Source organism: Notolepis coatsorum, assembly GCF_963971535.1.
Source record: "Notolepis coatsorum genome assembly, chromosome: 13".
NCBI classification, from domain to species: Eukaryota; Metazoa; Chordata; class Actinopteri; order Aulopiformes; family Paralepididae; genus Notolepis; species Notolepis coatsorum.
The window spans coordinates 123,543,660-123,557,030 of record NC_140177.1 but is presented as its reverse complement, the minus strand read 5'-3'; the positions used below and the strand labels follow the sequence as shown (position 1 = coordinate 123,557,030).

General features: G+C 42.2%; 1 protein-coding gene across 1 annotated transcript in view; it reads right to left on the bottom strand.

Annotated features, from left to right (window-relative positions):
- nectin4b (nectin cell adhesion molecule 4b) overlaps positions 1–7,747 on the bottom strand; it is a 57,630-nt gene extending 49,883 nt beyond the window's left edge. Inside the window, exons 1-2 of the mRNA XM_084327003.1 lie at positions 7,171–7,747; positions 3,801–4,004 (exon numbers count right to left, since the gene is read on the bottom strand). Of these exons, the coding sequence (XP_084183129.1) occupies positions 3,801–4,004; positions 7,171–7,225 (259 nt within the window). The 5' untranslated portion in view covers positions 7,226–7,747. The remainder of the gene's footprint in view (positions 1–3,800; positions 4,005–7,170) is intronic.
- Between the last annotated feature and the right edge of the window lie 5,624 nt (positions 7,748–13,371).

Below are 13,371 nucleotides of genomic sequence, written 5' to 3'. Positions count from 1 at the left end.
TGAAATTACCTACCTGGGTTCCATCCTAGAGGCTAATCTCTCCTGTGACAAAATGGCATCCAATGTAATAAAAAAAGTCAACCAACGAACTCGATTCTTGTACCGGATCTCCTCTCTGGTAAACAAGAATACCCTGAAGACTCTGGCAGGAGCACTCATTCAGGGGTACTACGACTATGCTTGCACCTCATGGTACCAAAGCACCTCAAAGGCGCTAAAAACAAAATTACAAACATCTCAAAACAAACTGGTCAGACTACTGCTTGACCTTACTCCTAGAACCCACCTCACCCCTGCCCACTTTGACAACCTAGGATGGCTTAGAGTAGACGACAGAGTACAGCAACTTGCAATGGGCCTGGTCTACAAGATACACTACACGACCAAGGTACCCATGTACATGTCAAAATACTTCCCAAAGGTCAGTGAATACCACGATCACAACACCAGAGGGAGCTCCACAAATCATGTTAAACCCAGATTCGGCTCAAATAAGGGACTAAACACGTTTCGCAATTATGCCACATCAATGTGGAACGCCCTACCCAAAGCTGTAAAGGAATGTGGATCACTACCCACTTTCAAAACCTCTCTCAAGGGACACCTACGGGAGACTGCAATTCAACACTGGCCCCTGTAAATATCCTAACCCAACCCCCTCCAATGTACAGTCATTTACCTAGTATGGTTGTCAATAGTCCAATGTACAATTTTGTTTGTTTGTACAGTGTCTCCCCCCCCCCTCAATGTACAGTTTTGCTTGTATATACAGTGTGCCCCCCCCCCCCCCCCCCCAATGTAGATTACCCAGTAGGGTTGTCAATATCCCAGTGTACCCAACCCCCCCCACCCAACCTCCTCCAATGTACAGTTTCTACGTCAAATGTATATACTCCCTTTTCCTGACTCCTTCTGTATCACAAACAGTACTGTATTTGCAAATCTGGTATGTCATAAATGTATAGATGTAGCAGTACTGACTATCTGTATGTCATGTATGTCATATATGTCCTGATGAATTGAAAATGGGGGACCCTGATGTAAACAAGACGAAAGTCTTTCTCTGGTCTGCATCCCCTTAACAATTGTGTGTATTGAGCTGTACTGTATTGTACCCATTCTGCAATCTGTTAATAAAGTTTTCAATCAATCAATCAATCTATCAGAGTGAGTGCTCAGTCGATTGTTCCCGCTGATCATACCTGCTGAGTGCTCACTGCTCAGCTCGCGTGAGTGACGTCATCGCGTCATCACACGCCTTGGATAATTTAGGAGTGAAATGCGAATCCAAGGCTTGAAAGCACTACTCGCAAGCCCGCCCCCAGATAATATTTACCAATCGCAACGGCCAATTAAAGGGGCAATTCGCGATGATATCATCGCAGTGTACAGCCCTGCACTGCCAGCACTGTAAGTCTATGGAGATGTTTACCTTCTTTGCAGGGCTATAACTTTTTAAATTGTATTGCTAAATTGACATTACTATCGTTTATAATTCCGTGATAGTCGTTAAATGCTTCATGTAGTATGGGTGATATATAGATCAGAGCAGTTTGTATGGTTAATAATAATAAAAAACGCTGAAACTCACGGCAGCTTCCTCTTAGCGTTGGGCGATGATACTGGAGCAAACAGATCCCAGTTATGTGATGGGGATCGAGTCGATCCATTTCCGGTTTGTATAATAATAATAATAATAATAATAACAGCCCAAATCATGTAGATTATTGAGTTATGGCAACGATCCATATCCACGGTGTGTGTCTTGAGTCCCGCGACGATAAACGAGTGGCCAGACGGAATTAGTGGACGGACCGAGCTCCAACGTGCATATCCGGTTTGGCAACTCGCCGATCAGCCACCAGGTGGCAGTATTGAAGCGTTGCAGAGTTGTGCTGAGTCCCGCAGCATCAGACAATCCTCCGTGAGTGAAATATGAATACCATGGCGAAAATATGAAATATGATCAGAATAACGTCGTACACCGTGATCTGGCAGAATTCGCATGAACTTGAAACCCGTCTTAAGCCGTTTCCGGCGGAGAAAGTGTTAACAATTGTGTGTATTGAGCCGTACTGTATTGTACCCATTCTGCAATCTGTTAAATAAAGTTTTCATTCATTCATTCATTCATGGAACTGTTACACTGAGCTTGCACTGAATTTGTTGAGAAACCTGCTTCTGCAGCAGTCTGTGTGTGAGCAACCAGTGAGCAGCATTGTGAATTTAGAGATTCACTAAAAGACACATTGAGAGACAGGTTTGTGTGTGGATTAAGAAATGAAGGTGCACAGAAGAAACTACTGACTGAGTGATTTGACACTGGAGAGAGCTGTCAATATCAGTGTAACAATGGAAATGGCATCAAAGGAAGGGCACAGAAAATTACGATAAATCTGGTTTTAAAAAAAACACTTCATGCTGTTGAACAAGGAGATAGAACAGCTAGTGACTCCTCAGATGAAGAGGAGAGGATAAATCTCCTCCTCTGGTCATTATTTGGGTAGAACACACATATTTTGAATTTTTTTTTAGCCATTTTAATCTAGATTAAATCCAGGATTGCAGATAGATTAATCTAGATTAAAAAAAGTAATCTATGCCCACCTCTACTCAAAACGCTTACGTTTTGACCTTTTTCCTACGTACCAAATGTGGTGGATCGGTTAGGGACGATATGATTCAATACAACTACGCTACAAAGAAATCCGCCGCGGTGTTGCACCAAACAAATGTACTGCATACAAAAATGGCGATTGTGCCCTCTGCTGTATAAACGCTGTATTTGGCGATGGAGAGCTTGCAAAAGTGAACTAATTCACGGTTACAACGTCAGAATAAAATGGAGCCGATATTGCGATAATTTTTTTTTAAATCACAATATATTGAATATTTCCCTACAATCGGTGGAGTCCTTTCTCAGCGCAATCCATGCCATTCTTCATACCGGATATCGGCAGCTCCAACTAGTTAGCCAAACTAATGCAAAGTCAATAGGAACAAGCTCCTGTCTATACAAGCTGACTGAAACCTGGCGAGGACAACATAGATTTATACAAGCTGACAAACTGAAACATGGCGAGGACAACATAGATTTATACAAGCTGACAAACTAACTGAAACCTGGTGCAGACAACATAGATTTATACAAGCTGACAAACTGAAACATGGCGCAGACAACATAGATTTATACAAGCTGACAAACTAACTGAAACATGGCCCAGACAATAGATTTATACAAGCTGACTAACTGAAACGTGGCGCAGACAACAGATTTATACAAGCTGACAAACTAACTGAAACATGGCGCAGACAAGACAACATAGATTTATACAAGCTGACAAACAAACTGAAACATGGAGCAAACAACAGATTTATACAAGCTGACAAACTAACTGAAACATGGCGCAGACAACAGATTTATACAAGCTGACAAACTAACTGAAACCTGGTGCAGACAACAGATTTATACAAGCTGACTGAAACGAACTGAAACGTGGCGCAGACATAGATTTCAGTTACTTCAGTCAGCTTGTACAGACAACAGCTTGTTCTCAATAGGCAAGTAAGGAAATATGGCTGGGGTTCCAAAATTGTGAACTATCCTTTCCCCTGTGTCCCCCTCCTACCCCTGTGTCCCCCTCCTACCCCCGTGTCCCCCTCCTACCCCTGTGTCCCCCTCCTACCCCCGTGTCCCCCTCCTACCCCTGTGTCCCCATCCTACCCCCATGTCCCCCTCCTACCCCAGTGTCCCCCTCCTACCCCCGTGTCCCCCTCCTACCCCTGTGTCCCGCTCCTACCTGTGTGTCGCCCCTCTGAGAAGTGGGCAGTGATGATCTGCTCCTTGCTGCCGTCCGGTAGCTCTTTGCTCCAGGTCACCTGCACCACGCTCTCGCCCTCGTCCACCCGGTAGTGACAGGGGAGCCGCGTCTCGCCCTCTGCCAGCGTACGGAGGGAAGCGACGGGCTGAGGGGGCTCCACGAACACGGTGCTCCCACAAGTCACTGAGAGGGGGAGTGGGGGGAGAATGTGAGAGTCAAGAAAGGATGGAGCAAAGCCTTTTAGCCAGGTCATGTTTTTCTGTTGAATTATATTTAAAGTTCAAGGAATTCCACTGTTAACCCTTTCACTACACAGGGTTAACGACAAAGGTTTAACCTTTTCACAACCACACTACAGAAGGTTAACCCTTTCACTATCACACGGTCTGTAGTGTGGTAGTGAAAGGTTAACCTTCTGTAGTGTGGTTGTGAAAGGGTTAAAGAGTTCTATAAATGCATTATCTTTCCAAAATCAATGACTAATGGTGTTAAATAATTGTGATCAATATTGGCCAACATAATCGTGATTATGTTTTTTGGGCCATAATCGAGCAGCCCAAATATGTTTGTGTGTTAAATATTAGTTTGTGTGTATGAGCAAGAGAGTGTATGTATGTATGCATGCGTGTGTGTGTGTGAGAGAGATAGAGAGTGTGAGTGACTGCGTGAGTGAGTATGCGTGAGAGAGAGAGGCTAGTTAGTTAGATATCCATCAAGGAAGACTGTGTGAGAGAAAGAAATCTGAAGATAAAACCATGTGAATAAAGAGTGTGTGAAAAGCAAAGCACACCACTACACACCGGGGAGAATAAACATTTGCCCTTTGAATCATGTGGTAAACAAACAGCTCTCAGTTACTCATTAATTGACCCATTAATTATTACAGTATAAGAGATAAAGGGATTCCAGCCCCTTGTGTATAAATTCTCCCATTCACTCCCGAGCACACTGAGGCAAGGACACATCTCTCCACTGCACTGACACACATACACAGAGGCATTCATAATCACCATTCTCTCACAGAGACCCTTTTATTTCTAGCAGTGGTGGAAGAAGTACACAGTTCCTTTACTTAAGTAAAAGTAGAAATACTCAGATAAATGAGTACTCTGGTAAAAGTAAAAGACCTCCATTCAAATTCTACTTAAGTAAAAGTAGAAGTATTTGCTATTGAATGTACTCAAATATCTTAGATTCTAAAGTAAAAGTACACATTCTACATGACGTTTGTGTACCCACTGACCTCTATAGGTTGTGTTAAAGTGGTATGTGGTCCAGTCATGCTGCTCTGATTAAAGGTCATGTTAAAGTGGTATGTGGTCCAGTCATGCTGCTCTGATTAAAGGTTATGTTAAAGTGGTATGTGGTCCAGTCATGCTGCTCTGATTAAAGGTTGTGTTAAAGTGGTATGTGGTCCAGTCATGCTGCTCTGATTAAAGGTTGTGTTAAAGTGGTATGTGGTCCAGTCATGCTGCTCTGATTAAAGGTTGTGTTAAAGTGGTATGTGGTGCAGTTATGCTGATCTGATTAAAGGTTGTGTTAAAGTGGTATGTGGTCCAGTTATGCTGCTCTGATTAAAGGTTGTGTTAAAGTGGTATGTGGTGCAGTTATGCTGCTCTCATTAAAGGTTGTGTTAAAGTAGTATGTGGTCCAGTCATGCTGCTCTGATTAACGGTTGTGTTAAAGTGGTATGTGGTCCAGTTATGCTGCTCTGATTAAAGGTTGTGTTAAAGTGGTATGTGGTCCAGTTATGCTGCTCTGATTACGCCCTCTTGAAGTTGACAGGCTTCAAACGTGAAAGTATATAATCTTCATACATTTTTTATATTGTGTTTTCTATGCAAAATCATTTTCTTCAAAGTAACTAGTAACTGATGGGTTGAGATACATGTAGTGGAGTAGAAAGTACAATATTTCCCTTGAAATGTAGTGGAGTAGTATAAAGTTCCCTCAAATGAAAATACTCCGTAAGGTACAAGTAGCTCGAAATTGTACTTATTAAGTGCAGTACTTGAGCAAAAACATACTTAGTTACTTTCCACCACAGATTTCTAGTCAACAGGGGGAAATGTGTGCTTTTTCGTGACCTATTTTGCAGGAGAGGAGGACAGGAAGAAGGGAGACACAGGGCTAGACAAACACCAGGCTGCTATACTCGATTTTCCTGTTCATTCAGGATGACTGACAGTAAACCCCATCATACCTGTGCTTGTCGATAAGAATAGCTAGGCCTCGCATACCTAATTATGTGTCAGTACCAAACACTGTAGTTTTACATTAGAGTTTGAACTGAAAAAAAGAAACAAAACCACTTAAGTAGCAACTGGGTTCAAAATAAATAAATAAAACAAACAGGAAATGAAAGATTGGGCAAGAGGCCCCCCCAAGTGTGATTCATATTTACTAAAACTAAAGAATGTCACCGCTCTTTGGCATTGTTCCAAATCAGAGAAATAGATTAGTCTAAAATAAGCTTATTACTTCTGTTTTACAATTCAATACCAGGTCACAGGAACCTGTTATCTACTCAGCTCCATTGTTCCAGCTGCTTGACAACCTACTATATGTAAATTTAGCTCTGTGTGAACCCAGCACCCAAAGTCTGTATTCACACACACAATTTGCGACCTAAGTCTCTTTAGCCAAATCAGATTTAAAGTATATTTAACGCCAACCTAATCAAACATTAATTGTATAAAGACTAGAAAGATGAATCATTTCCTTTTGCACACAGTAGAACTTACTTAATAAAAATGCCTATAATTATTACAAAGTTTTCTATTATCAGCACCGACATCTGGTGGTGTAAGAATGTAGATCCCTGCAGGGCTTGGCCCCGCCCCCTGTAGCTTCTGGGACTGGAGAGGATAGCTGCCAACCTACTATGTATTCACTATGTACTGATCTTTTACTGAAACGTTATTTTACTGTACTTTGCCTATTGCCGTACTTTTATTACTGTTGTCTTACTAATGTGATGCTTTTATTTTATTTTACTTTTATCTTTATTTTTTATTTATTTATTTCTATTTTAATCTTTTATTTTATTTTAAACATTGATCTTAACTGATCACTGTGACTTTATTACTTTTATCCTTATATATGCCTATGTTTGTGTACAGCACTTTGAGCTACATAACATGTATGAAAGGTGCTTTATAAATACTTACTTACTTACTTACTTACTGGACCACATGTCTATGATGAGCGTTCAATCAAATCTCCACTCCCCCGGGCCAAAAGCAACAAAGATAAAAGGATATGCTAGTCTACTGTGTTACCCAAATAAGTACAGCATAGTAGCCAAAAACGTTTGTACAACACAAAGAAAGAAAAATAGAAAACTTACCGAGGGTCCATAGTACCAAACATGCTGTCGGTGCGTCGGTCCAGGCCGGTAACATTGTCTTCACTTCACGCAGGTGTCTCTCACACAACACCAACTGGTTAATTAAATATGATCGAGTAGCATTTATTGAAAATATATTTCAAAGTTGAGACAGAAAAGGCAGCCTGGTACTTTTGGTGATGGCGTAGTGGTGGTGCGACAACTCCGAAAATCACTTTATACAGGCACGGAGTTTGGCTACAACAGGTGTTTTCTTTTCAAAATGATGTCAAGAAGAACAATGTAAATCCTTTACCGTTGTCCGCTAATAGGAGCCAAATACACCTTCTTTCAGTATGTAAATGCATTGTATTTACGTTCCTTTCATAGAGAAATCGGAGTGTTGTCGGGATTCCGTCAGGCTCGGTGGGACAGGTGCCCGAGGCGACGCTGCTGAAGAGTGAACTGGAACACTAAAAAAAAACACAATAGTAGTATATCCAAAACAAAGGCAAGATCATAATGCTTACATCCCAAGGAGAAGCTATATGCTGCGCATAACTCTGTCTACTGTAGTTAACAAAGATCCAATACACCTGTCTGGCTTCATATCTCCACCCCCTGTCCATGTTTGGTGCGCCACCGGCACGTCCCCCAAAATGCACACAATGGACGCCTTTTGACAGGTAAGTTTAAACACCGAGGCTGTTTCGTATTTAAAGGTTCATCCAAGTAAGCCATATAAGCCATTCAAGGGTACTACGACTATGCTTGCACCTCATGGTACCAAAGCACCTCAAAGGCGCTAAAAACAAAATTACAAACATCTCAAAACAAACTGGTCAGACTACTGCTTGACCTTACTCCTAGAACCCACCTCACCCCTGCCCACTTTGACAACCTAGGATGACTTAGAGTAGACGACAGAGTACAGCAACTTGCAATGGGCCTGGTCTACAAGATACACTACACGACCAAGGTACCCATGTACATGACAAAATACTTCCCAAAGGTCAGTGAATACCACGATCACAACACCAGAGGGAGCTCCACAAATCATGTTAAACCCAGATTCGGCTCAAACAAGGGACTAAACACGTTTCGCAATTATGCCACATCAATGTGGAACGCCCTACCCAAAGCTGTAAAGGAATGTGAATCACTACCCACTTTCAAAAACACTCTCAAAAAACACCTAAGGGAGACTGCAACTCGAAACTGGCCCCTGTAAATGTCCGAACACAACCCCCTCCAATGTACAGTAAATTACCAAGTATGGTCTTGTCAATAATCCAATGTACAGTGTTGTTTGTACAGTTGTACAGTGTCCCCCACCCCCCCCTCCTACCCAACCCCCCCCCCCCACTCCTACCCAACCCCCCCCCCCCCTCCTACCCAACCCCCCCCCCCCCCCCCCCCACCCACCCAACCACCTCCAATGTACAGTCCCCCCCCACCCCCACCTACCCAATCCAATGTACAGTTTCTACGCCTAATGTATATACTCTTTTCTTTCTGGACTCTTTTTGTATCACAAACAGTACTGTAATTGCAAATCTGGTATGTCATAAATGTATAGATGTAGCAGTACTGTCTATCTGTATGTCATGTATGTCATATATGTTACGATGAATTGAAAATGGGGGACCCTGATGTAAACAAGACGAAAGTCTTTCTCTGGTCTGCATCCCCTTAACAATTGTATGTATTGAGCTGTACTGTACTGTACCCATTCTGCAATCTGTTAATAAAGTTTTCAGCCAGGCCTATCGGCTAATTTAATTTAATTTTAACAACGCTTTAGGCAAATACAACATACCTGTCAACCCCCCCTTTTCCCCCGGGATTCTCCCGTATTAAAATAAAATATTTTCCCGTATTGACACTTCCATTCATTTAATGCAGGGATGTACACAGCATTTCACTTTCAACCAGGTATCTGATTAATTTAATGTAGCAATTAGTAGTTCACCCAGTCCTTGGGTACATACAGGTTTTGACCAGCAGATGGCAGCGACGAGGCAGCTCAGCAGAGAGCAGCTGTCAACAAACATCCTAACAGAAAATATATACATACGAGGGGGAGGAGACTACATTGGGAGGGGGCAGGGGAGGGGGGTGGGGCGAAATCTCCAGTTTTTTCAAATCCCAATGTTGACAGCTATAAATACAATCAATAACTTAAAAGATAGAAGTACAATAGACCTATCTCAAACCCTGCCCCTTTTCTTGATCCTTCAATCACAGCTGTCGCTTACCTCGGACTTCCTCGTACAAACTTTGTTTGTACGAGGAAGTCAGAGGTAAGCGACAGCTGTGATTGGAGGATCAAGAAAAGAAGGCAGGGTTTTGAGACAGGTCCATTGTTCTTTTGAGAATAATTTGAGTGCTCCGTATTGCTTTGCTGTCTTGCATACTGGCACGCAGTGATGCCACAGATTACTTGTAAAAATAATCTGATTACTGATTACTCCTTTAAAAAGTAATCTAGTTGGGGCGGCTACGTGGCGTAGTGGGCAAGGCGCTCGCCACGAATGCGGAGACGCTGGGCTCGCCTGTTCGAGCCCAGTGCTCCACATTGCTTTCAGTTTAGCTGGTCGTTCATACTAATACACATTGGCCGTATTAGGGGGTGGGAAACTGATGGGTGGGGATCGGGCGTTGTGGACAGCGACTCCTACAGGTCGGTTGGTGCGCCTGCGCAGTAGAATCAGGAAGTGTCGGGGGCAGCGTGAGCCTCCCACGCGTTACTCTTCGCCACTGAGAGATCGAGCTGCGCAGGTGAAAAGATGCGACTGCTGTTACCTCAAGTACCGGAGGGGACTTGTGCTATGTATGACTTAGTCCACATTGCAGCCGGCTTGTGGGAGGCAAGAAACAGCGTTCGTGACAGGGGAGGGTTGAATTGGATGATACAAAATTGGGATGGGAGAAAATATAGAAAATGGGAGAAAAAGTGGATACCAAAAAAAAAGTAATCTAGTTACTTTACTGATTACTTGATTATCAACTTTGAAAGTAACTAGGTTACGAAGTCGTCGTCGTCGTCCCCCCTGCTGCTGCCACAACATAAGAATGACAACAGTTTTTTTTCTCTCTCTCTCTACCAAATCCATTCTGAGACAACGGACTCAGTGCGTACTCCGCAAGTCGCACGTAACATGAATCTCTCACTCTCTCTCAAGTAGCCAAATTACACTATAAAACGAACTGGATAGTTGATGCTGAAGCCATTCTAAAATCAGCTATAAACGTAAACATGTGTGTGTGGCTGTGCGAGCGCACGTCCCATCTCCGGTCTAGCTGACTGTACCCCTGGCTCTCTTATCATCAGCATTATGAGATAGTAACTAAATAGTAACGCACAGCCACTTGGTAAAGTAAATGTAATCAGATTACTGGCTTGTAAAAAGTAAGTAAGTTAGATTACTATTTACTGAAAAAGTAATCAGATTAGAGTAACTAGTTACTGGCATCACTGCTGGCATATGGGTATGTTGCAATAATTAAATCGATATATATATATATATATTTTTTTAGAATCTATTTTATATTTATAAAATTAAATTAAAAGTACATTTATATATCAGTGTGCAGGTAGGTTTGTGTTATTGAGGAACGCCTCAGGTGGAACCACAAGACAGGCTTGGTTATTTTGAATATAGTTCAACATGAACAGTTCCGTGATATTATGTAAATAACAGGGTGACCGACAGGATCAGTGTAGCCTGTGCAGTCTGGCATTGTCCACAGTGAGGAGGATGTCAGTGTGTGATTGCCCTCTAGTGATATGGCTGCAGGTGGCAATAAGACTGTTTGGGGGGCCTTAACACTTTGACGACCGGCTTGGACCAGTCTAATATGGTGCAGGGGACCGCGGAATGTAAACAAACGTGTTGGTTTTGTTTGAACTATATCTATGCTTTATAGTATTGCTATCTGTCCATTCTCATTGTCACTTGAGTGCATAAACCGTGCCTTCATAATGGCTTAAAGAAAATAAAGATCCATCGGTTGGTTGTCATTTTATAGCGTCGTGAATATAAGGTATAACACACTTTTCGTCTAGGCTTTTTTCCCGGGAGCTAGATAATAGGCTAAACGTTGGCGCCGTTATATCAAACGCCATTTCTGCTGTATATATACGAATGAAATAAAACAAACTGCGTAGCATCCGGACTATTACAGAGCATCTATGGATGAAATGGGGGCGGTGGGGAACGCAGATTACTATTATTGATCTGCAATACAGTGTGCGTTCAATATAGCATTTTCATTGACCAATCACGTTACGTTATAAAACAATGTCCAATCCAGCTGTAATTTGGGGTAATATTATCCTACCGTCAGGCCATGTGATCGCCGGCAGCATTTCCTCACCACTCATCGGATTCTGGTAGATCGATATGCACATTGGCTAATCATAAATCCCATTATTCCACGCTGAAAAAAACACTCGCCAAACTAATCCAAGATGGAGGATGTTCTGCTGGGATCAAGGAACTATGATCCGCCCACAGAATTGTACTTTAAAAAAAAAAATGTAATTCTCAATGATACTGCAGTAGAGCGATGGCGCCCCTAAGCGGGTTTGGCCGGTACTGCATGTTTCGAAAATCAAATATCTGAAAAGATGCTGGTAGTGGATCGGGTACCTAAGAAGCGCTATAAATATGGAATAAAACCAACATATAACAACTCGTCACGTATATACTCGTGGCTCTGGTCCACATCGCTCTTTTTCAAAACAAGTATATATACGTATACCAGTGTTAAAGGGAGATTCCACTCTGGGTCTCTCTTTGTTTTTCACAAGAAACTGTAAATTATTGGAGCAACGATGCATGTTTGTTTGTTTTTCTTTATTATTATTAGTTTGTTTTTCTTTAGGTTGAGTTACCTCTCTCTCACGCTGAACTACTGCTTAAACTTTAAGCCTTAAAGGAACATCATGTATGTTAGTTTGTTTTTCTTTAGGTTGAGTTACCTCTCTCACGCTGCGGCTGAACAACATACTTACTGCATTACTACGACTATGCTTGCACCTCATGGTACCAAAGCACCTCAAAGGCCCTAAAAACAAGATTACAAACATCACAAAACAAACTGGTCAGACTACTGCTGGGCCTTACTCATAAAACCCACCTCACCCCTGCCCACTTTGACAACCTAGGATGGCTTAGAGTAGACAACAGAGTACAGCAACTTGCAATGGGCCTGGTCTACAAGATACACTACACCACTAAGGTACCCATGTACATGTCGAAATACTTCCCAAAGGTCAGTGAATTCCACGACCACAACACCAGAGGGAGCTCCACAAATCATGTTCAACCCAGATTCGGCTCAAACAAGGGACTAGACACGTTTAGCAATTATGCCACAACGCCCACCCACAGCCGTAAAATAATGTGAATCCCTACCCACCTTCTAAACCGCTCTCAAAGAGCACCTACGGGTGGCTGCAATTAGAAACTGGCCCCTGTAAATGCTCCCCCCATCAATGTACAGTTTCTTCCCTTTCGGATGTATATATATTTTTATGATCTCTTTTTACTACACAGTTCTGTATATCTGTATGTCATAAATGTTATGATGAATTGAAAATGGGGGACCCCGATGTAAACAAGACAAAAGTCTTTTTCTGGTCTGCATCCTCTTAACAAGTGTGTATTGAGCCATACTGTATTGTACCCATTCTGCAATCCGTTAACGTTTTCAATCAATCAATGTTAGTTTGTTTTTCTTTAGGTTGAGAGTTACCCCTCTCACGCTGAACAACACTACTGCTTAAAGGAACATTATGTATGTTAGTTTGTTTTTCTTTAGGTTGAGTTACCTCTCTCTCACGCTGAACAACACTACTGCTTAAAGGAACATTATGTATGTTAGTTTGTTTTTCTTTAGGTTGAGTTACCTCTCTCTCACGCTGAACAACACTACTGCTTAAAGGAACATTATGTATGTTAGTTTGTTTTTCTTTAGGTTGAGTTACCTCTCTCTCACGCTGAACAACACTACTGCTTAAAGGAACATTATGTATGTTAGTTTGTTTTTCTTTAGGTTGAGTTACCTCTCTCTCACGCTGAACAACACTACTGCTTAAAGGAACATTATGTATGTTAGTTTGTTTTTCTTTAGGTTGAGTTACCTCTCTCACGCTGAACAACACTACTGCTTAAAGCAGGGGTCTCAAACTCGCGGCCCGCGGGCCAATTGCGG